This window comes from Drosophila nasuta, chromosome 3 (assembly GCF_023558535.2).
Source record: "Drosophila nasuta strain 15112-1781.00 chromosome 3, ASM2355853v1, whole genome shotgun sequence".
NCBI classification, from domain to species: Eukaryota; Metazoa; Arthropoda; class Insecta; order Diptera; family Drosophilidae; genus Drosophila; species Drosophila nasuta.
Genome location: NC_083457.1, coordinates 40,263,655 through 40,285,425, shown reverse-complemented (window position 1 = coordinate 40,285,425; position 21,771 = coordinate 40,263,655). Strand labels below are relative to the sequence as shown.

General features: G+C 40.5%; 4 protein-coding genes across 4 annotated transcripts; 3 read left to right on the top strand and 1 right to left on the bottom strand.

The window, feature by feature from the left end:
- The first annotated feature begins 7 nt into the window (after positions 1-7).
- LOC132791911 (exocyst complex component 7) lies at positions 8-5,028 on the top strand. Its single transcript, XM_060801035.1, has 7 exons — positions 8-275; positions 330-844; positions 2,436-2,503; positions 2,563-3,293; positions 3,354-3,676; positions 3,739-3,872; positions 3,931-5,028. Exons 1-7 carry the CDS (start codon positions 62-64, stop codon positions 4,031-4,033), a joined length of 2,088 nt encoding a protein of 695 aa, XP_060657018.1. The 5' UTR covers positions 8-61; the 3' UTR covers positions 4,034-5,028.
- On the top strand, positions 1,107-1,905 carry LOC132791916 (protein matrimony). Its single transcript, XM_060801042.1, has one exon. The coding sequence runs from the start codon at positions 1,185-1,187 to the stop codon at positions 1,800-1,802; it is 618 nt and encodes a 205-aa protein (XP_060657025.1). The 5' UTR covers positions 1,107-1,184; the 3' UTR covers positions 1,803-1,905.
- LOC132791913 (agrin) lies at positions 4,067-12,058 on the bottom strand. Its single transcript, XM_060801038.1, has 4 exons — positions 10,606-12,058; positions 5,705-6,734; positions 5,447-5,644; positions 4,067-4,758 (listed from the first exon to the last, which is right to left on the bottom strand). The coding sequence occupies exons 1-4, from the start codon at positions 10,721-10,723 to the stop codon at positions 4,215-4,217; spliced, it is 1,890 nt and encodes a 629-aa protein (XP_060657021.1). The 5' UTR covers positions 10,724-12,058; the 3' UTR covers positions 4,067-4,214.
- Positions 12,059-14,858: 2,800 nt separating this feature from the next.
- Positions 14,859-21,655, top strand: LOC132793843 (E3 ubiquitin-protein ligase CBL-B-B). The gene is made up of 6 exons (XM_060803950.1): positions 14,859-15,794; positions 15,853-16,260; positions 16,919-17,043; positions 17,101-17,222; positions 17,291-17,422; positions 19,500-21,655. The coding sequence occupies exons 1-6, from the start codon at positions 15,244-15,246 to the stop codon at positions 20,877-20,879; spliced, it is 2,718 nt and encodes a 905-aa protein (XP_060659933.1). The 5' UTR covers positions 14,859-15,243; the 3' UTR covers positions 20,880-21,655.
- The last annotated feature ends 116 nt before the right edge of the window (positions 21,656-21,771 follow it).

Here is a 21,771-nt window from a genome sequence, read left to right as displayed (position 1 = left end):
CGCCTCCCCCATTATTGTGTTGTTACCTGTGTGTAGTGAATGATGCAAAATCAAAACAAAGATGAATAATTTGGATAGTTCAGTGCAAGCACACACCAAATTGGAAAAGGAAACTACCAATTTGGTGCTGCTCAAAGATCGCGTTGACAAGTATCATGATCTCTCCACGCAAATGTCTAGCATTCTCACTGTCTTCGAGAAGCGTTTGGGGAACTTGGAGCAAACGATTTTGCCTGTCTACCAAGAAACGGAGCAACTGCAAAAACGTCAGCAAAGTGAGTTGAGCTAATAATTAAATTTCTCTTTCACTTTACATTGACGTCTTTTAGATTTGGAAGCCACACTAAATTGCCTTGAGAGCGTACTTTCGCACTACGATGTTTCTCAGGAAGTGTGTCAACTGATTCATCAGGGTCCCGTTGAGGGTAGCATTGGCACCTTTCTGGATGCATTAGCCAAGCTACGCGCTGCCATGGATTACTTCCTTCACCACAATTCGCAAAGTGTGGAACTAGAGAATGTCACCAGTTTGTTCAACACAGGTTGCGAGGGCCTCAATCAACACTATAGCATGCTGCTTAAAAAGCATAGCGCACCATTAAAACCTGTGGAACTGCTGGATCTCATCTATATCGAAGATGATTCATCGAGCGATGAGTATACGTCATTTCGTCAGCTATCGCAGACAACCCGTGAGGAGCTGTGCACAATATCGCTGTGGCTCGAGCAGAATTTACGGGAGTACACGCACATCTATGCAACGGAGCGAGGAGAAGTGGTGTTGCGTTCACTGCAGTTACTAAAGGATCACCAAAAGAGCAGTAGTTGGGGCACTGAAGCTTTGGTAAGTGTAAAAGCATAGTTTAAATTTGAGTATCGCATTCCCAGCCTGGTCTTGAGCTCAATAATATGTCGTTACCAACTCTTTAAGTGTTCAAGTGCCGCGCGCTGCCAATTACCTTAAGAATTCAAAGTGAAAGCTCGCATGTACCGCGTTACCAACTGTTTTTCGATCGCGAATGCAACACTGAGTACTTTTACAGTTACAATAGTAACGGTGCCATTCCAGTTTAAAAGCTTTCTTCAAGCATCACCATAGCATTTTCTTTTCATTCGTCGTTTTGTATTTTAAACTGTCGTTCGATTTTTGTGAGAATTTTAATATAAAGAACTACGTATATAAAATGGCAGAAAGTTGCACACCGAAAAATCGTCCAAAATTGTGCCTAACGCAGAATTCGCTAAACGTTAACTCAATAAATGTGCGTTGCTTTTCGCCAATTATTGGCGATTTCCGTTCACCGAATTTGTCGCCAATTACGAATATGCGAGCAAGCAAGAGTCCAATTTCGCCCATGCACTTCAAGAAGCCATTTGAGAAGCCACAGCAGCAACAACAGCAGCAGCCGACGACTCATCAACAACAAGCATTGCCACCCAAAATCAAATTTTCTGTTCATGAAAAAAAGAAGAAGCAACATAAGGAAGAGGAGAACAACAATAACAACAGTTTGGATTGCTTCATGGATGATACAAGCAACAGCAGCATTGAAACATCGTTGTGCAAGGAAACTCGGCGTCGCTCACTTCAAGCCGCCAATCACAATTATGTGGTAAATCATGCCAACAATGTGAAGGAAGTGCTGATCCTCGTCGGTTTGGAGCAGTATTTGGATAAGTTCGAGAAATCGCACATCGATATGATCGATCTGGTGTCCATGAAGCGTTCAGATCTCAAGAAGATAGGCTTGCGCAAAGATAAGGACTGCGATCGCATATTAGATGCTCTGAAGGAGCTTTAAATTTGTCATCAATAAAATCGCTGGTTGATTTTCTTGCTTATATTAAGTAATTTATTGTTTAAATGTCATTTTGTATTAATAAATCGAATTTGTGTACAACTAATTTTTGATTATTATTTTTTTTAATAGTGACGCTTTTTTTGGTGACAATTGCTAAGTAAATCATGAAGTGCACCTTTTAACAGCTTTGATAAATAGCATTTGATGTTTCTGTAAACTTTACAGTGCAAAGTGAACAGTCACCATTCGGCTGGAATGTTACAGCTTTTAAGTTCTAAACATGTTAATGACACAAAATAGCTAATTTGAATATTATGAATTGGAAGCGCATAAAAAGCTTAATTACTTTTTAATAAGTGAATGTCAATAAGCAAAGAGTTGACTTTTTCAATCAATTAAATCAAATTAGTATTTATGTTAAGCTGTCAATTAAATATTTAGGTTTCATAAATACGACAGAACATAATTTTGCTAAATTTTGAGCTGTAACCAAATATTTGCATTAAATTGATCTTTTGCGATTTTTGTTAAATAATTAAATATTTTAGAGAACTTTTGTGAATCAGACGTACGGATAGTGAAATTTATTCTTATTTCCTATAATTATTAATATTAATTTGCCAACTTTTACAGAGACCACGTCACAGTGGACGGCAGAACCAAGAGCCCAAGAGGAACACCTCGGCACGACTGCAGCAAATGTAAGCTGAAAATAAAATTGTAAATAATGAACTTAGCTAATATTTTCTATTTTCAATAGCTTCGAGAAGAAGGCCAACAAGCTGTATTTGCGTGCAACACAGACTCTTGAGCAGTCCACGGGCATCTCCATAAAAAAAGCCTCCTCGCATACTGATCATTTGACATCCGAGGATCTGCTCGATGGCGATCAAGAACTGGACAAGTATTTGGTCATGCTGCTCGGTCTGCAGCGACTGCTAAACTGGGAGCGTGCAATAATGCGAGACATTATACCACAGTCAAAGCACAACGAAGTCTTTGCACGCCTCGCCTACAATGCCATCGAGCTGGTGGTCAAGGATGCCGAGGCGATAACCCAACGCATACTCCGCTGCATCTCACGAAAGGAATGGACGTCGGCTCTGGGCATCTTCTCGGCGTTGAAGCGCGTCATTTTGCTGCAACCCGATATAGAGCGCACCTATGATGCAGCACAGCGCGAACAGTTGACCAAGGTGCTCAATAAACTGCAACATACGGGATCCAAGGCATTAGAGCATTTCCTGGACGTGGTCAAGGGCGAGTCAAGCACAAACATTGTGGGACAAAGCAATGTGCCCAAGGATGCAACAGTGCACGAGTTGACCTCAAATACGATTTGGTTTATCGAGCATTTGTACGAACACTTTGATGTAATTGGCGCCATACTCGCCCAGGATGTGCTCTACTCCACGCAGCTGGACACCATACTGATGAAGAAGGCGCTGCCCGGCGAGGAGCGCAATAAGGCGCTGCTTGCCATCTACATAAGTGAGACATTCTTAAAGTGTTAATAAAGCACATTTGTTAACAATGAATTGATATTTGCAGAGAAAGCGCTGGCGGAGCTAAATCTGTCCATTATGAACAAGTGCGAACAGTACAATGATCAGGCAACGAAGCATCTATTCCGGCTGAATAATATACACTATATACTCAAATCGCTGCAGCGCTCCAATCTGATTGATCTGGTCACGCTGGCAGAGCCAGAATGCGAGCATAGCTATCTGGAGATGATACGTGAGCTGAAGACAAGCTATCAGAAGACTTGGTCGAAGATGCTGTCGGGCATTTCTTCGCTGGATGAACTGCCTAAGCCAGTGGCCGGGAAGGTCAAAGACAAGGATCGCAGCGTGCTGAAGGAGCGTTTCTCGGTAAGTGGAACGAAAACACTACTAATAGTATAATTCCTTTAATGGATATCTCTCTTTAACAGACCTTCAACAAGGACTTTGAGGAGGCTTGCAAGATACAACGCGGCATTTCCATACCCGATGTCATATTGCGCGAGGGCATTAAACGCGATAATGCGGAGCACATACTGCCCAAGTACAATCGCTTCCACGATACGTAAGCACACTTCACTTCATGCGTGACATTCTTTTCAAATTATTTATTTATTTGCCAGGTATTATATGGTGCAGTTCAGCAAGAATCCCGACAAGTACGTCAAGTATCGGCCGCATGAGATAAACGCTATGCTGAGCAAGCTATTTGATGACTCCGCCTAGATTGCATTCCCCCTAGATTTTTGGAGTTTTGGGTTTTCGGATTCGTTCGGCTTTTTAATTCCAACACAAATAAATATCGTTTTAAAAAATACACATACAATACGTATCGACTATAGTAGCCTAAAAATATTAAATGCCATGTAAAATGTAAAATGATGCGCCCCGATTGCGGTTTGGCGGATCAGTAAAGGAAGTTGTTCGATGGCGCCTCGGGGCGTCCACAGGCGCCATAGTGATGCACACCTACTGTGCTATTGGTGCGACAATTCTCAATGTCCAGGAAACAATCGTTCAAATATGTCTTATTATCGTTGCCGCACACGGGCTCAAATTCCCTCGGACAGATGCGGGCGCAGCCCTTAAACTGAAAAGCGGCCAGGCAACGCTTCAGTGGCACCACAAACACATGCTTGCCGCAATTCTCCTTGCGCATGTGGCACTCCGATTTGTAGAACTTATTATCCGATCCACACACAAAGTTCGGTGGCTGAGCATCACAATCCGATTCACAGTCTGCAGTCAAGGCGCAATTCTTCAGTGAAACTGGCACCACACGCAGATTGCAGGTGCGTCGCTTGAACTCGCACATCGAGGCAAAGGTGTTGCCATCGGAACCGCACACCGGCTGCTGCTCCAGATCTGCTCGTGTGCACGCATCACCGCAGTCCCTGGTGGGGCTGTTCAGATCCGTGCAGGGTCCAATGTGCGCCAAATTAACGCCGCGCCTGAAACGCAAAAGAAAGAGGAAAGCTACTGTAGAGTGTGCTCGACTATGAAGAACTCCCTAGTCAACTTGGTTTACAGCTTTGTTCCTTAAATAACAATCAATTATCCCTTTTTAATTTGAAATCTGAATTTTAGAATTATTTTTATAGTGCTTTAAGAAATGCAAAAAAAATTGGCAACATCTTTCCATTCCTTCCTTCCATTCTCCATTCACAATCACAATCTAGATTCTAGAAGTCTATAATTAAAGTGTTTCCAAAAAGAAATGCTTTCGCTTTGAAATAATATTCTCAACATTCATCTATAATATTTTTGTAATAATCAACTATTTAGAATCTGAATTTAAGGATACTATCATACGGTCTTCCAAAATAAGATGTTTTAGTTCTAGATTTATGAGTTGTAATAAGCAAGTATCAATTTTTGAAATTTGCTTTAAATGCGTATACCAAGAAATATTCTTTCCAAACTAGGTAGCCTTAGCTTTTACAACTACTTCGATCCAGGTGTTAAGGATTACGGAAAAAACAGAAGAGCTAAAAAGTCAGGCTCACAGTTTTCTTCATTGCCTGATAAGAATTCAATCTCTATATTATCTTGGCTATTGGAATTGATTAGGAATATAAACCAGTATTTTATAGAGTCATCTATGTATGTCTGTTGTACTCTAAATACTCCTTAACTTACAGACAGGTGGCATGCGCCAGCTCGCACTCGTTGTTGTAGGTCTTGGCATCGGTGCCGCACAGTTTGTCGTTGCGCTTTGAACTGAAGATGGAGCCAAAGAGATTGTTGAAGTCCTTGCAGGGCGGCAGCTGCTTGCAGCGAGTCAAACGATTCTTGCACTTGTCCATGCTCATCTTCTGTATGGATTTGCGCTGTGGTCTAAAAGGAGAGATTACTCATAAAGGCTCATCATAATAATATAATTCTGTAAATACTCACCCGCAGTTGAGCATCTTCAGTTCGCAGAGTGATGAGTAGATGTTGCCATCACTGCCACAGACATATTGTGACGTGGCATCCGCATCGGACTTCGGACATTCTGTGGGACAAGTCTCGGCAGCTGACTGGCTGCCATGACGCTCCTGAGGCATGCAGAAGGACAAGGGCACCTCGAACACATGCTTGCCACAGTTGGTGGAACGCATCTTGCAGGGACTCGCATAGAGGCGACCATCGGAACCGCAAGTGGGACGCGCCACGCGCCAACAGGATTCACGGCACATTCGCGTTGACTGGCAATGCTTGCGACTGGTCTTCACCACACCCTGACCACAGGTGTGTAGCTTCATCTCGCAGGTGGAGTTATAGACGTTGCCATCAGAGGCACAAATGGGTCCATCTTTGGGTGCGCTGTTGCAGTCCACGGGGCAGGATTCACGCTGGGCGCTGGTGTTGCTACAAGGACCCACATGAGATAACTTGACAGCAGCCAACCCAACCCGACACGATTGCACGCGCAGCATGCAACGATTCAAATAGGTGCGTCCATCGGTGCCACACACCGGATCCTTCTCAGTGGTGCAACGATGCTTGCAGTCCGATCCCTTGGAGCGTTCGCAACCATCACGCACATCCTTGACCATTGAGACACCGTTGCGGGCACACGTCTTCTTGCGCAGCTCACACAGATTGGCATAGATGAGGCCATCGCTGCCGCACACGGGCTCAGCGCCCACCGTCAAGCTGGGTGGACAGGAACGTGGACAGCTGTTGGTGCCCGTGGCGCTGGCTCGATGCTGTCGTCCCATGCTCAGCTGTTGTTGCTGGTCCGCTTCCTCCTGGAGCAGATTCTCTAGAGCGGCAGCTGCAGCTCCTGGCGCCTGCATCAGCGTGGAGGATAACTCGGGCTGCGCATCCTGGCGATAGTTGATCAACAGCGAATCCGGCGCAGCATCCGCGTTGCGGTAGCGTATCACAGGCGCCTGAGCGGGCAGCTTAATGATCTTAATGGGCGAGTCTGTTACGGCGCCTGAACGAGTAAGAGGAAGAGAAAATAAGAGAAAGAGAGAGAGAGTGGTTAAGGTGGAGTGTGAAAATGTTGAGGGCATGCGGAAGAGTCGCCGCTGGGCATATCAAATGTAGATTAGCTGCGAGTGCACAAAGTATTTTGCGCAGTTGCCTAGCTTCGTATGCTCATGGTCTTCTTAACCCTAGAGATGGATTTGTGTCGTGTCACGCACGTACCGAACACACACGAAAGATAAGTCTTTATACACAAGAATAATGTATAAATGAAGGAAAGCTTTATAGCTTTATAATATCCTTAAAATTAAAAAGCTGAAACAACACTTAAATCCCAAAGAAGTAAAAAAGAATATAATTTGAATGATATCTTCATTAATAAAACGAAGAGTATAATTTGGATGATTACTATTTATTAATAAAAACTCAAAGCAAAAAAATGAAAAGCATAAAACTCGACCATAAAAATAAAATAGAAAAGAGTTTAAAAGATCTTGCTATTCTCTTTAATGATTAGTTTAGTAAGATAATTAAGTCATCAAAATTTGCTAAAAGATATTCAAATTAAACTGGTTTCAAAAAATTTAGTCACTAAATGCGTTTTTAAGTACTGTAATTTTTGCAAACGCTACTTGTTTTGTAAATTACAACCTTAATTAATTTTATGTGCAATTTCTCCTTAACTTTCCTAAAAGATAAAGTACGAATACTTATTAGTTAATGATTTACTAAATTCCGAATGGAAATTAATTTAAAAAAAAAACATTTTATTATTTAAATTCTTTAGAAAATGTCTTTAAGAAAAGAAGATTGTTAGATAGATCTACTGCAAATCAAAAATATTATGTATTTCCTAACTAGATAATTAGAAAGAAAATATTCTTTATTGTTATTTCTCAAATTCATCCGTGTATAGGATTTCGCCTCTTTCTTAAATTGTTAAGATAATAAAATTCCCATTAAGAAATGCATGTTGCTATAAATTACCAATTAAAAGGAACAACTTTTTCACTTTTATAACAAACTTTCGTTTATTGGCGTGTCACGATCCCATCTCTGAGCAACCCCACCCCATCGACATCGACATCGGCTGTGGAATCGGCAATCTGACTTAATGCTTATAGTCGGACATTAACTTGGGCATTTAAAGAACTGTTTATGTGCTATGTGAGTGCAGTCGAGTTAACGGTAAACGACCCACACAGTTTCGTATCTTAAATATGATGGGACTATCTGTGACCTCCATCTATAATTGCGCTTGTGCTAATCCCCCATCCAGAAATCATGAATCTAGAGGCTAAAACTGCAAGTGAAATTTTCACACTAATTGTCTCCGGCCCCGGGCCGAAAAGTCTGTTGTTGTCTCGTCGAAGTAGAAGTCGACTTGGTTTTCGTTTGTGGTCGTGGTCGGATGTGTTGGGTTTTTGTTTGCAAAGAAAGCGACGCGACGCAACGCGACGAGAGGAAGCCACAACGACGATGGCGAGTAGAAGTAGAAAATCTATTAGCGCGCTTCAAAAGACTGCGATTGTTTGCCCGAGATAATTGAACCCACGTTCATTATTTCAATTTGTAGCAGCAACAGCTGCGAACAAAACACACACATCTCCACATATCACAATAAAACAAGAAAAAAGAAAAGATGCGAGTAAATAAAAAAAACAAAAACAATAAACTAAAAAAATGCCAAGCGTCAAAGACTTAATCCCAGAGGCAGTCGTCGCATTCTCAGCCATTTTAATGGCCGCAACTAGAGAAAATTAAGCGGCGTTAGAAATTAATACAGACATCATCATCACTCTGCGGCGGCATTGCGCCGTCTCGCCTATGTTCCACATTCCATGGCATTCAGCAGAAGCAACAGCAGCAGCAGCAGAAGTAACAGCATCACACACCATTCCAGTGGCAGCCATGAATAAAAGCTCTCTGCTCTTTGCTCTCTCATCTCGGCTCCTGCTATCGGATGCCATCAATTGCAACAACAACAACAACAATTGCAACTATGTACAGCAAAAAAAAAGAAAAGAACGCATAACGTATAATTTTCAAAAGTGGAAACAGCAACAACAACAACAATCGCACAACGCTGGGCAGGCTTAGGCCCGGACTGCGAGCTGACATGATATGTGGTGTTCGCTTGTTGCAACTGCTGCCCCCACATATCATTCTGCCAGCCGCACAGTGGTCCAAGGATGCCAGATAATGTGAAGACTTCGTACAATATGCAAATTAACTTTTTTTAACTTTAAATTTAAAAAAAGAAAGCCGAATTTGATACTTAAAATTAATAAACAAATTCCATTAAACAATACTGTTAATATTTAAACCAACTTAAATTTGAGTAAGCTTTAAACTTGGTATGAGACAACAAACAACCTCGAAAATTGAAATTTTATTACTATCTAAAATATTTCAATTTATATTAACAAGAATAAAATTTCGAGAGAAGCCTTGAAAATATAATTTTATATTTAAAATAAATAAACAGATTAAATTGAACAATATTAATACTAGCAATATAAGATTTTAACTAATAAAATATAAAATAAAATATGGAGCAGCTTAACTTTGGTAAAGAAGAAAATACCCCGACATGGTAATCGAAAATTAACCTAAGATTAGACAAATTACATTAAACATTACTGGTAAATCTACTAACAGTATTAATTAACTAATGTGATTAAAAATCAACTTTAAAAGATATATTAGCATGAGATATTTAAAAAAAACGTATTTCTTCAAAAATAATTGACAAGTAGTAGTTATATTCCCTTCAATTCAATACAAACTAATCTATAAATTCTGAAATTATGTTGAACATTTCGAGTCCCGTTAGGTGAGATATTTTATTAAGCAATCTATTTAACTTTAAATTAATTGAGCGTGAACTACAATTTAGTAGATGTCTTGCTAATGCTGCATAAGCAAATAATTATGTTAGCTCATTTGCATTGCTTGTTACAATAAGTGGTCTAATAAATTAAACTAGTTTGGTAGTTAGTAGATCGTAAAACATAGCACTTATCTAACATTATACAAATGGCTACAGTAGCGATCATAATCAGAATTGCAACACATGTAAGCACTTAGTCATCAATCTGACATATCATCTGACAATCTGACATATCATCATCATCATCATCATGATCGTCAATGATGATGATGATGATGATATGTAACAATGTCATGATCTTTCCAGTGAGGAATTTTGATTTCAATTAAATAACGATGGCAAAGCAGAAGCAGAAACAAATCGCTTGAGAAACTGTAGTACCATAATTGCCTCTGTTTGATCACACGGGTCAAGTCTTTTATGATGACGATGGCGACCTAATAGGGCAATCAACCAAATCATTTGCTGTGCTGTGCTGTGCTCTCTTTAATGCACTTCTTTAATTTGAACTCGTTCCAACCGGCTGCGGTAACACTGTTCTACCTCTTGGTCTCTCTTCGGGTTCAAGTCTCTGCTGTTGTATTTATTCTGTCTGTCTCTCTGTCCGTCTGACTGTCGTGCATGAGAGCAAGTTTAATGAATTTATTTGAATGTTGGACAAATTGTGCACGACGAAAAAATTTACGAGCATGTTTGGGCTTTACTTTTACATACATATATTATATTGTATAGGAGTGAGGAGGGCACATGCCATTCTTCATGTGGAGTGAGTGAGAAGAGCGAGGGGCTCGCTGATGTGTGTCAGCTTTACATTCACTTTATACTTGAACCTAAAGATAGCTATTAATTGTTGCTGCTGCTGGGCAGAAGACAATGCCAATTGTTGGCCTTTCTATCCGCACAGTGGCACAGCTGTAGGTCCCCCCACTTTCCTTCCCACTCTCTCACTATTATATATTGTTGTTAGTTAAGCTGTATGACTTACCATTAGTGAGGCTTGCCGTTAGCATTAATGCCAGCAGTGCGCCAAACAGCTGGTGCTGGAATTGCTGCTGTAGCCTAAAGCGGGACGACTGGAATGGCGTCTGGATCAAGTACATCATTTTCACTGTCGACTGCACTTTCCAGGCCTAGGCTAGACAACAACTATGTGTATGTATGTGTGTGTGTGTGTGTGCGTGACTACGACGCTTTCGCTCGTTAACAATTGAAATAGTAGCAGTTGCTGTTTGCCGTTTTGTGAGCTTCTCAAGTTCAACACTAGGCGGCGTGCAAAGATCACGGCACGACCACGACTTTGACTTTGACTTGCGTTTGGAAGAAAGTTTTCGTTTTGTTGGTGTTGTGTGTAGTACCACTTTCCGCCGTCTGTCTATGCACGGCTCTTTAAAAGAACTGGTGCAAGCTCCAAAAAACACGCAGAAGCTCAACGTTGACGTTCAAGCTGTGGCGCTGACGCTGACGTCGCTGCTCTCACTGATGCTGCTGCTGCTGCTACTACTTCGACTGCCGTTGGCGTCGCTGCCAACGTTTTGTACGCGGTTTGCTTGGTGGGCCCTTTTATGAGTTCATTCGTCGCCTATTAAACGTTAAGCGACGTTTCGGTTTACTTTTTTGAGTGTGTATTTTTGCACAACGACGGCAATTACATCAAAACTCCTGCGTGAATTTTTCAAACTACTCTCGAGTTGTTGTAGTTGTTGTTGTTGCTGTTGTTGGTATCTGACCTCTCGCACAATGTAGCATAATTTCTTTTTTATCGCCTTGCCTTTTAGTACATTTCTTCTTTACTGTTGTTTGTGTTTTTCTTTTTTTTTGTAATTTTATTATTATTTTTGCACGTTGCTTTAATTCGATTTCAATTACGACTGCTGGCTGACTGGCTGGCTTTTGAAGTTGCTTCTTTTTTACCACCGTTCCCGTTTGTTCTCTGCGGTCTTTATATATTTTATTGTATGCACACAAAAGTTCTTTTCAATGCTTTTTAGTCGTAGTTCGTTACTCTTTTGCCGTAACCGTAACCGTTTGAATTTGATTTTGATGCGCGCTCGTTGAGTTTCGCATGCGAAGTGATCGTTATGTGTGTGAATATGTGGACTATCTGTGGACTGTGGACGCTTAGTGTGGACGCTGTTCGCTGCTCGACGACGTCGACTGCATTATTGAAGCTGCTACTGTTACTGCTTCTGCTTGTGCTGCTGTTGCTGTTGCTGCTGCGTTTTCAATGAATGAACATGCACAAACACACACTCACACGCACGCGTCGCGCTTTGATTTTTACACATTCAAAAACAAAATTATAGGCTTTTATTGTTGATGGATGATGCTATTGCTGTGCTGTGCTGCGTCTTTTGTTGCATCTCCAGCTCCAATTTCTATGCTTCTACTGCGGCTGCTGCTGTTGCGACTGCGCCGTACCGAACAACACGAGAGAAAGGTTTGAATGACACTCACACTCGAATTTGCAATGCCATTTATATGAGTGAAAGGCAGTCGCAGCGCAGCCGACTGCGCAGCTCGCGTTGCTCGGGCGCCGCACAGTGGTGACGCTTGACAGGCGCAAACAATTCTAATGGAAATTGCTTGGCTGCATTTCAAGGTCGTTGCAGCAGTCATTTTAATAAATTCAATTAAATTATATAACTTGATAATATTAGGGCAATGTTAGTGAAATATTATATACATACATATACACATGCTTCCATTGCAGTCATAACTTTTGCCGAACAGGAAGCTTTACTTTGACTTGTTCTGGTCACACTGTGCAACGACAATGTCTTCGGCTGTGCATCGATTCAGTTCGCTTCGTTTCGTTTCGGTTTTTGTTACTGCGCTTAGGCATTGATTAAATGGAGTTGTCGGTGGTATTTAAAATAACAACTTGGTCTTGCACGCTGTTGTTGTCGTTGGTGTTGTTGTTGTTGGTGTTTTTGTTGTCTGCAACCTAATCGGTTTTGCGTACAAATTTAATTTACCAAAAGTGGTAGCAAAATGCAACCAAAAAGGCGAAGCGCATTTGAAATTATAACACACACATAGCATAGCCATAGCATAGGCATCTCTTACTAGGCAGAGTTGCTGTTGCTGTTGTTGTTGTTTGCAGTCGAGCAGAAAGAAAGTGCGCTGCGCTGCTTGCGGCTGCGGCGCGCACAGTTTGAAGTCGAACTCGATGCCGATATATTGCTCTTAAAGCCACAGACGGCGACGCGGCTGCTTGCTGTTTGCTGGTTGCTAGCTGGAAGCTGTGTTTATAGACTTGTCGACTTTTAAGCCATAAATTTTACGCCTGAGTGGCGTTGCGAATAAGGGTCACACACATACAGCACACACACACACACATACTCGCACAACATAAATAGATGCTGAAGCTTGCACATGAGCTTTGGCTTTGGCTTTGGCATCGGCTTTGGCTCGCGTGCATAAAGAAAATTGAGTGGAGCGACATCTAGCGGCCGACGCCGCCGCCACCGCAGTCGCGCAGTCGCTTAACGGCTAAAAAGAGGTCAGTAAGTGAATGTGTGGTGTACAGTTAGTTTTTGGGCAGCCAGACATGTAAGCGGCAAAATGCATCTGACGGCCGTGACACAGCAGCTAGCAGCTGCAGCGGCCGCCCAGAACTAATGCTGAAACCCAAGCGTTTTTCCAAGCAGCAGCAAAAGAAAAAAAAAACACAAATATTAATTAAAAGAAAGCCGGCGTCAAATGGTTTTGGCAACCAACAAGACCAGAAAAAAAACCTTTGGCATCACTGCAATTTCTTTTTGGCCATAACCAAGATTTTGATGTCGTCGCCGTCGTCGTCGTCGTCGTTTTGGTTAGCGACTGCCAATAAAAATGGAAAGTGAAAATTGTAGCTGCAATGTCGATGCCGCTGCCAATGCATATTAAAAACGACAACAACAAAAGTGTACACAAAAAAAAGTATTAAACGTGTAATAAAATGTATAGAAGCCGCAATAACAGCGACCACGCACCTGTTCTGCAAGTCGTGCGAGAGTTTTCTACACCTGCCTGACGCTCTAATCACAGCCTCCTGTTTGATTCATACGCCCAGGCGTCGTTGCACATAAAAGTATCACGAGTATTATATAAAAAGTGATGATAGAGGATGGAGACCAAGACATCGACAGGCCTCTGCAGTAAAAGCGGAAATTATACTACACGGCAAACGGCAAAGAAAACAAAATCAAAAGTGCTTGTTATGGGAATGCACTTGTGAAAATGCTGTGAAATGCCAATTTCAATTTGATGAGCTACCCGACATGCACAGTTATTTATTTGCTGCATTTCACAATTTCTAACGTTTTTCTTTTCCTATGACTACGCTAATTTTAACATAAATATGGACAACTTATTATCGCGCTTACAAATTGTAACAGTTGCTTGGAAATGGAGAAACACTTATGACCAAAAAATCGACGTTTTAAAACTACTACTTTTATGGCAAATAGCTATGGATACACAAGCAAATAATTATTTTATATATTCATTTCTTATTTATTGATTAAATTATTACCTTAAGATGGAATTCTAACTTATTGTTCTTTTTAAATACGAGCTTTTTAAAAGCGGTTTTCTTTATCAGTGTGGCCAGAAGTAGCATTTCTAAAGTAACGGTTTTTTAATGGTGAAGAAAATATTAATAAGTGACAGCAGTTTGAACTTCTAGAAATACCGAAAAACCTCTTTTCGTATACTAAAAAGTATATGTTGTGCCTTTGGCAGCTCAATTACCTTAAAATTAAAATTTTTTAAGAACCAGTTATATTTTACATAAAAAAACTTTACCTTCCACAGCCACACAAGGCAGTGCATACCATAATTATGGGCAGCACTGGCACTGCATGTTGTCCAACACTGCCTATAAAAGGGCAGTACTGTGGTGTCGATATCACGATAGAAGAATTTATCGGTACTCACACACACACAGCTTTATTATTGTTTTTAGTATTAAAATACTGAAGAACATCAAAAGTGATTTAATGGTATATTTAGAGATTACCTATTACTTAAAATATGTTTCTTCTTGCCATGCCAATCAAATGGGTTTTAAGCGAACATTCAATTTCCACCAAAGATGTGACAAAAAAATGACTATTTTAATAGAAAAACAATGAAACAAAATGCCATGCAAGTCAAGTGTAACCAAAGTATCAAATATAGTTGGTATATTTTCCCAGATAAAATAGTATATTTGCAGAAGCAAGAGTGCGGTCAGGCTGACACTCACATGTACGCACACACACACACGCACATGTACGCACACAGGCACACTCATTGAAAAAGTCGGAGAATTGTGTGGGAAAAAAATCGTGTATAACTAACAACGAAACGCGCAATTTGTGCAAATGCAGATGCCTAGTGCCAAAGGCAAAGTGTACGCTTAAGTGTATTACGGGTGTGTGCATTCATTTTGGGGCGGGGGGCGCTGCAAAATTCATGTTGTCGCTAAACTGTCGTCGTTGTAACGCGAAGGAACTGTGTGTGTGTGAGTGTTGTTGTGTGAGTGTGTGAAGAGTGAAACCTACAACTTTACTCCCCAAAAACCAACAACACAGCCACAACAGCAACAACAACAACAAGAGGTAGCAGCAGCAGCAGCAGCAGTGTTGAGAGAGAAAAGATGGCGACGAATCGCACCAGTCGCATACAATCCCAACCAAAAATTTTCCCTTCGATCTTTTCGAAACTACACGGTGCCATCTCGGAGGCATGCGTCTCACAGCGTTTGTCCACGGACAAGAAGACGCTGGAGAAGACGTGGAAGTTAATGGACAAGGTGGTCAAATTGTGCCAACAGCCGAAAATGAATTTAAAGAATAGTCCACCATTCATACTCGATATACTGCCGGACACGTATCAACGATTGCGTTTGATATACTCGAAGAATGAGGATCAAATGCATCTGCTGCATGCCAACGAGCACTTTAATGTCTTCATCAATAATCTAATGCGTAAATGCAAACAGGCGATTAAATTGTTCAAGGAGGGCAAAGAGAAAATGTTTGATGAGAACTCACATTATCGTCGCAATTTAACCAAACTCAGTTTGGTCTTCTCACACATGCTCAGCGAACTGAAGGCGATCTTTCCCAATGGTGTCTTTGCTGGCGATCAATTTCGAATTACCAAAGCCGATGCTGCAGATTTCTGGAAGAGCAATTTTGGCAACAGGTAAAACAACAGTCGAGTCCTGTTAAGAAATATATATTGTATTTCCCATGTTTTGCAGCACATTGGTGCCTTGGAAGATCTTTCGACAGGAGTTGAATAAAGTGCACCCGATATCATCGGGCTTGGAGGCCATGGCATTGAAGACGACCATCGATTTGACGTGCAATGATTATATATCGAATTTTGAATTCGATGTCTTCACACGTCTATTTCAGCCTTGGGTCACACTACTGCGCAATTGGCAAATTTTGGCCGTCACCCATCCCGGTTATGTGGCCTTTCTCACCTACGATGAGGTGAAGGCGCGTCTACAGCGCTACATCCATAAAGCGGGCAGTTATGTCTTTCGCTTATCCTGCACCCGGCTGGGACAGTGGGCCATTGGCTATGTGACGGCCGATGGTGAAATATTGCAGACAATACCACAGAATAAGTCGCTGTGTCAGGCGCTGCTCGACGGGCATCGGTAAGCAAAACTTTCCGCAGGGAATCATTCATAATTTCCTATAGCACTTTATAGTAAATCATATATCTGGCTTAAAAATCTGGGATTTATGTTCTTTCCCATTCATATCCGAAATGCGTATAACAGCATAACTTATCGGTTAGCATCCTATCCAAAAAACACACATTTTTTATAAGTATAGATAAAATAAAAAATCTAGTTACCTTATCTAAATAGTATATATATAATACAGACAAATCGATTAGCAACAATTATAGTTTGCTCGATTACCGTTCACATATATTTATTTCGTAAGGACATTACAATACGCTGTAGTCCTTTTTGACAGCATTTTTATATCACTTAAAGATCACAGTCAAAAGCTTCTTGCTTTAATTAACGATTTTGGCATTAGCCTTTTATTTATTTTTGTATATAGTTTAGAAAATTGAAGAATCTTGTGCCAATACTTTATTTATAACCTATTGCATTCCATAAAAGAAGTTAATCAATAGTCATAGATAAGATTTGCTTCACAAAATGGTTATTTCGTTTAGAAGCCTATTTCTTTTTAGTCCACTTGAGGCTGTTTAGCAAGATATATTTGTTTAATGATCCAAATTTTTTATAAGATCAATGAGTTTAAATTGCTAACTAAATCGATTTCCTTTCTCTTTAGCGAGGGCTTTTACTTATATCCCGATGGCCAGGCCTACAATCCGGATCTGTCGTCTGCCGTGCAAAGTCCCACAGAGGATCACATCACCGTCACCCAAGAGCAATATGAGCTGTACTGTGAAATGGGTAAGCATTCTAATCTCAGTTTAATGCTCATTTACTAAACTTTTGTCCGACTTGCAGGCAGCACCTTTCAGCTATGTAAAATCTGCGCCGAGAACGATAAGGACATACGCATTGAGCCTTGTGGTCATTTGTTGTGCACACCCTGCCTCACCGCCTGGCAGGTGGACTCCGAGGGACAGGTGAGAGATGACCCCAATAGACTATATACAATGCTTTGACTAATTTAATTTGTGATTTCCTCTTTTAGGGTTGTCCGTTTTGTCGGGCCGAGATCAAGGGCACCGAGCAGATTGTTGTGGATGCCTTTGATCCCCGCAAGCAACACAATCGCAATGCAACGAATGGCAGACATCAGCAGCAGGACGATGACGATACAGAGGTATAGTTTTGTGCAGCGCTTTTTTAGTGAACAAAAAAACAAATATACAAACAAAAAAAAGCCTTTGACATTGAAGCCTGCCCCGCGCCCGCGCTGCCCGCCTCTGCTGCCTCTCTATCACACACATACACTCTCTTTCTCTCTCTATCTATCTATCTATCTGTTTATCTATGATATATGTATATATATAGATATTGTATTTATATATACGCAAAACAAACTTATTACGATTTCGGTTCATTTATATATATAATGTTTATGTTAAGTTTAATGTTTAGCAATTTTGATTTATTCATATTGAAATTATTAGCTAAAATTTAATGCAACTAACCAGCAGTGCACACACACACAGACACACACGCAGAAGCAGAAACAGACAATTAGCTATACACAAACATATATAGTAAAACATTTGTGGTGTTGAGCGTTAAGCGGAAGTTGCTCATCAGCCGCCAACGCAAAGCAACGCAATCGCAATCATCGTTTTTTATCAGCGCTCGCTTCTGGCTGTTTGCTGCCGTTGCCGTTGCTGTTGCTGTCGCTGTGCACTCTGCGTTGTTGTTGTTTTTCATTTAGTTGCGTTTTCGTTTCCATTTCACATTCGCTCGCTCGTTCGCCTCTGTTTTTATTATGAATCATTTTAATTGCGTTCTGCATTAATTCTTAAGCAACAACACTTTTAATGCTCTCTGTCGCTTCTTCTGTACTTTACACTTCTTTTTGTATATACAATAGGCACCCCCATATATAGAATTTATTACTATTATTAGAATGTATTATGTATAATGTATTACGACTATGATTATGATTATGATTATTCTTACGATTATTATTGTGTATTTTGTATTTGTACTTTAGTGAGCTACAAAACAACATCATCAACAACAACAACATTAAACACTGTCTGTATTCGATCCCTGTTCTTCCTACACACACCTCCTGTAATAATTTTTTCAGCATTTTAGTTTATTGTTTTGATATTTCCAAAGATATGTTTAGTTCATTTTTTGTGTGAGAGTGATTTATCATTTATTATTTTTTTATATGTATGTATGTTTGTTTTTAGTTCTCAATTCGGTTTTCATTAATTTGTTTGTGTAAGCAGCTGCCTTAAGACTGTAATTTATTAATAATAATAATAATAATAATAATAAACAAGAAAACGAAATGCATATTGTATGTAAAATTATCATGTCATTATTACGATTTATACAATTTATTATCATGTAGTTTAGCTGTTAATTGTCACAAGCCTAGGCCAGAATTTATTATATACAAAAAAAAAGAAAGAAATGAAACGAAATTATTTAAAGTATTAGCCAAGAAACATTAACATTGTGTGAGTGTGCGAATGTATGAGTGTGTGTGTGTGTGTGTATTTTGTAGTGTATGTGTTTGCGTGTTTGTTTCATTTCATTTTACATACTATATATATTATTTTTATAAATTTACGATTCGGCTCAGTTTTGTTTCCTTAACAAATGCAGCAGCATACATCAACAATATTCAATAATTATTATTATTTATGTTTTAAATGTAATACATCTAATGCAATTTTTATATACAAATATATATATATATTTACTATATATACTTACTACAATAATAATAATTATAATAACGAGTATATCAAATTTATAGCAATTAGTTTTTTTATAATTTTCGATTTCCTTAATAAGTTTTAATCGTAACGAAACAAAAAAAAACAAAAACCGAACAAACAAAAAATATATAATATATACATGTATAAATATTTATAAATATTGGTTTTTTAATTGTGTTTGACAAAATGTTTTCAATACTTTTTTATTTACTTCTTTATTTTGTGTTTTATTATTGTCTACAGTTTTTTTTTAATACTTTCTTAACTTGCGTTGTTGTTGCCTTCTATTTTATTTCCAATGTTTGTTGTGCATGTCCAACAAAAACGAAAAACCAAAAAGCAGTTTGATTTTGCAGTTGCCTCGTTGCTCTCTAGCGGCATGTGTCTCCTAACCCACAAAAAAAAAACAAATATCCAATCAAATTAGTATGAAATTCTCTCGTGAACTGACTGAAAAAACCACTCCACACACAGGACATGGGCGACTTCAATATTGCCACCTCATCGCTGCATGCGCTGAGCACCTCGGCATCGGCGCAATCCTCGACGGAGAAGCACAGTCCGCACACTTCGCCCCGCTTGGGCAGACGCAGCACCACGCCCAGCCTGATGGCCGTACAAAACGATCTCTATGCCGGCGGAGCGCCAGCATTAAGTTTGCCCAGCACCAGCAACAATTGCAACGGCGTAGCCAACAACTCCACGCAACAGCAACCACAACCTTCGGCCCCGCCAGCAGCAGCTGTGATCAGCAATGGCATCAACTCGAGCAACAGCAGCAACACCACACAACAGAAGTCGACGAATCGCATGAGTGCACCGCTGATGGGATCGAGTGTGATCAACTCGACGTATGGCCAGAAGTTGCCCAGCAAAACGGACAATGGCAACAGCAGCGATGCCGCCTCCATTAGCTCCTATGCCATACTCCAGAATCTTCAAGATGCCGTCGGCTCTGGCTCGAGTTCCGGCTCAAGTTGCAGCTCCAGCTCAAGCTCAACAGCTGTCACAGTTGTGGCAGCATCAACTGCTGCCGCTGCTGCTGCTGTGGCGCCTCCATTGCCGCCACGTAAGTCACCCGGCGTGGAGACGCCCGTGAAGCCAAATGGCAGCACACCGTCGAGCAGCAAGAGCATCGACAACATCCAGTGTAGTCTGGACAATGTGCCGCCGCAGACAACGGCGCCGCCGATACCGCCGCATGTGAGCAACAGCGTCGATACGCTGGCCGAGGATTTGATGCGGCAGCAACGCATCTCGAGCAGCACCACATCGCCGGTGTTGTCGCTGCTCGACGAGATGGTCGTTGAGGTGGGACCTGCAGAGACCATTAGCGGTGTGATTGACACGCGTCCGTTGGAGGCACGCGGCACATTGCCCAAGCCTAGCAATAGCAACAGCAGCAGCAACCACAATCACAACACCAACAGCAGCAGCAGCAGCAGCAATAGTAACAACAGCAACAACAATGGTGGAGCACAAGATGTGGCCAGTTCGCATTATACACAGCTGTGTACAACAACAACAAGTGCTGCAGCTTTGGCAGCTGCTGCTGCTTTGGCCAACGGCAAGAAGGCAACACTGAAGCAACCCGCAGTTGCAACTCCTGTGCAACAGCAGCAGCAGCAACATCACAATAATCATCATCAGCCGTTGCTATATGCGAATGTGACGATCAATCAAAAAGACTGCGGCTCCGTGCCCTATGAGAATATCAATTTGGAGTACATTGCGCGATTGATGAACGCCGGCTACTCCAAGGAGAATGCGATCACAGCGCTGGGAATATCGAGGAACAACATCGAAATGGCTGGCGATATACTCCGTGAGTTTGTCTCCAAGAACAGCGCCTAAAAGTGCCCAGCACAGTGTGATTTTGAGCATAATGATAAGAGGAATGAATTGAATGAATGAAGATGATGATCGATCCCAAAACAAAACAAAACATAACAAAAAGCAAAGCAAAAAGGCAAATGATAAATCATAAGAATAATTTGATATTCTCACACACTCTCGCTCTCTGTCTGTCTCCCTGTCTACCCTATTCTCTACTCTCTATCCTATATATATATATATATTTCTCAATCGTCGCTTCAGGAGCACCAAACACTTCATCTAGAATTACGCTAACACCCCAAAAAAACAAAAAAAAAATAAAAAATATATATATAAACACACACAACCACATCTTTGGCGTAGCCAGCACAAGCAATTAGGCGTAAATAAATCTTTCGCTCTCTTAAACATAATACAAAAAAAAAATACATTTAAAATTATAAATACAAAAAACCAAAAAATCAAAGTGCAACTCGTCAAGTTCTCACACTCTTAAAAGAAAAGCAACAAAAAAAATTAAGCACAACCCATTTAATATCAAATATAGCTATATATACACTTATATTAAGACGTATCTACTTCTTCCTATTAAGCAAATTAAATTTAAAAAACAATTACAAATTAATAAAACAAACAAAACAACTTCAAATATACGCAGTTTCGATTCGAGATCGAAACTACAATTTGCCCACCCCACTCCACTAAATAAAAGAGGAAAAAATTCGAATTATGCTCCTTTCTTAATACAAAAAGAAAAAAGAAACACAAAAAAGACAAACCCAAATCGCATACAATACATTCAACAACAGTCAAGCGTCGATATCATGAACAACAACACAAAATAAATACAATTTTAATTGGTGCATCGGCAAATCATTAATTAATACTTGAATTCATTAATCACATCCAA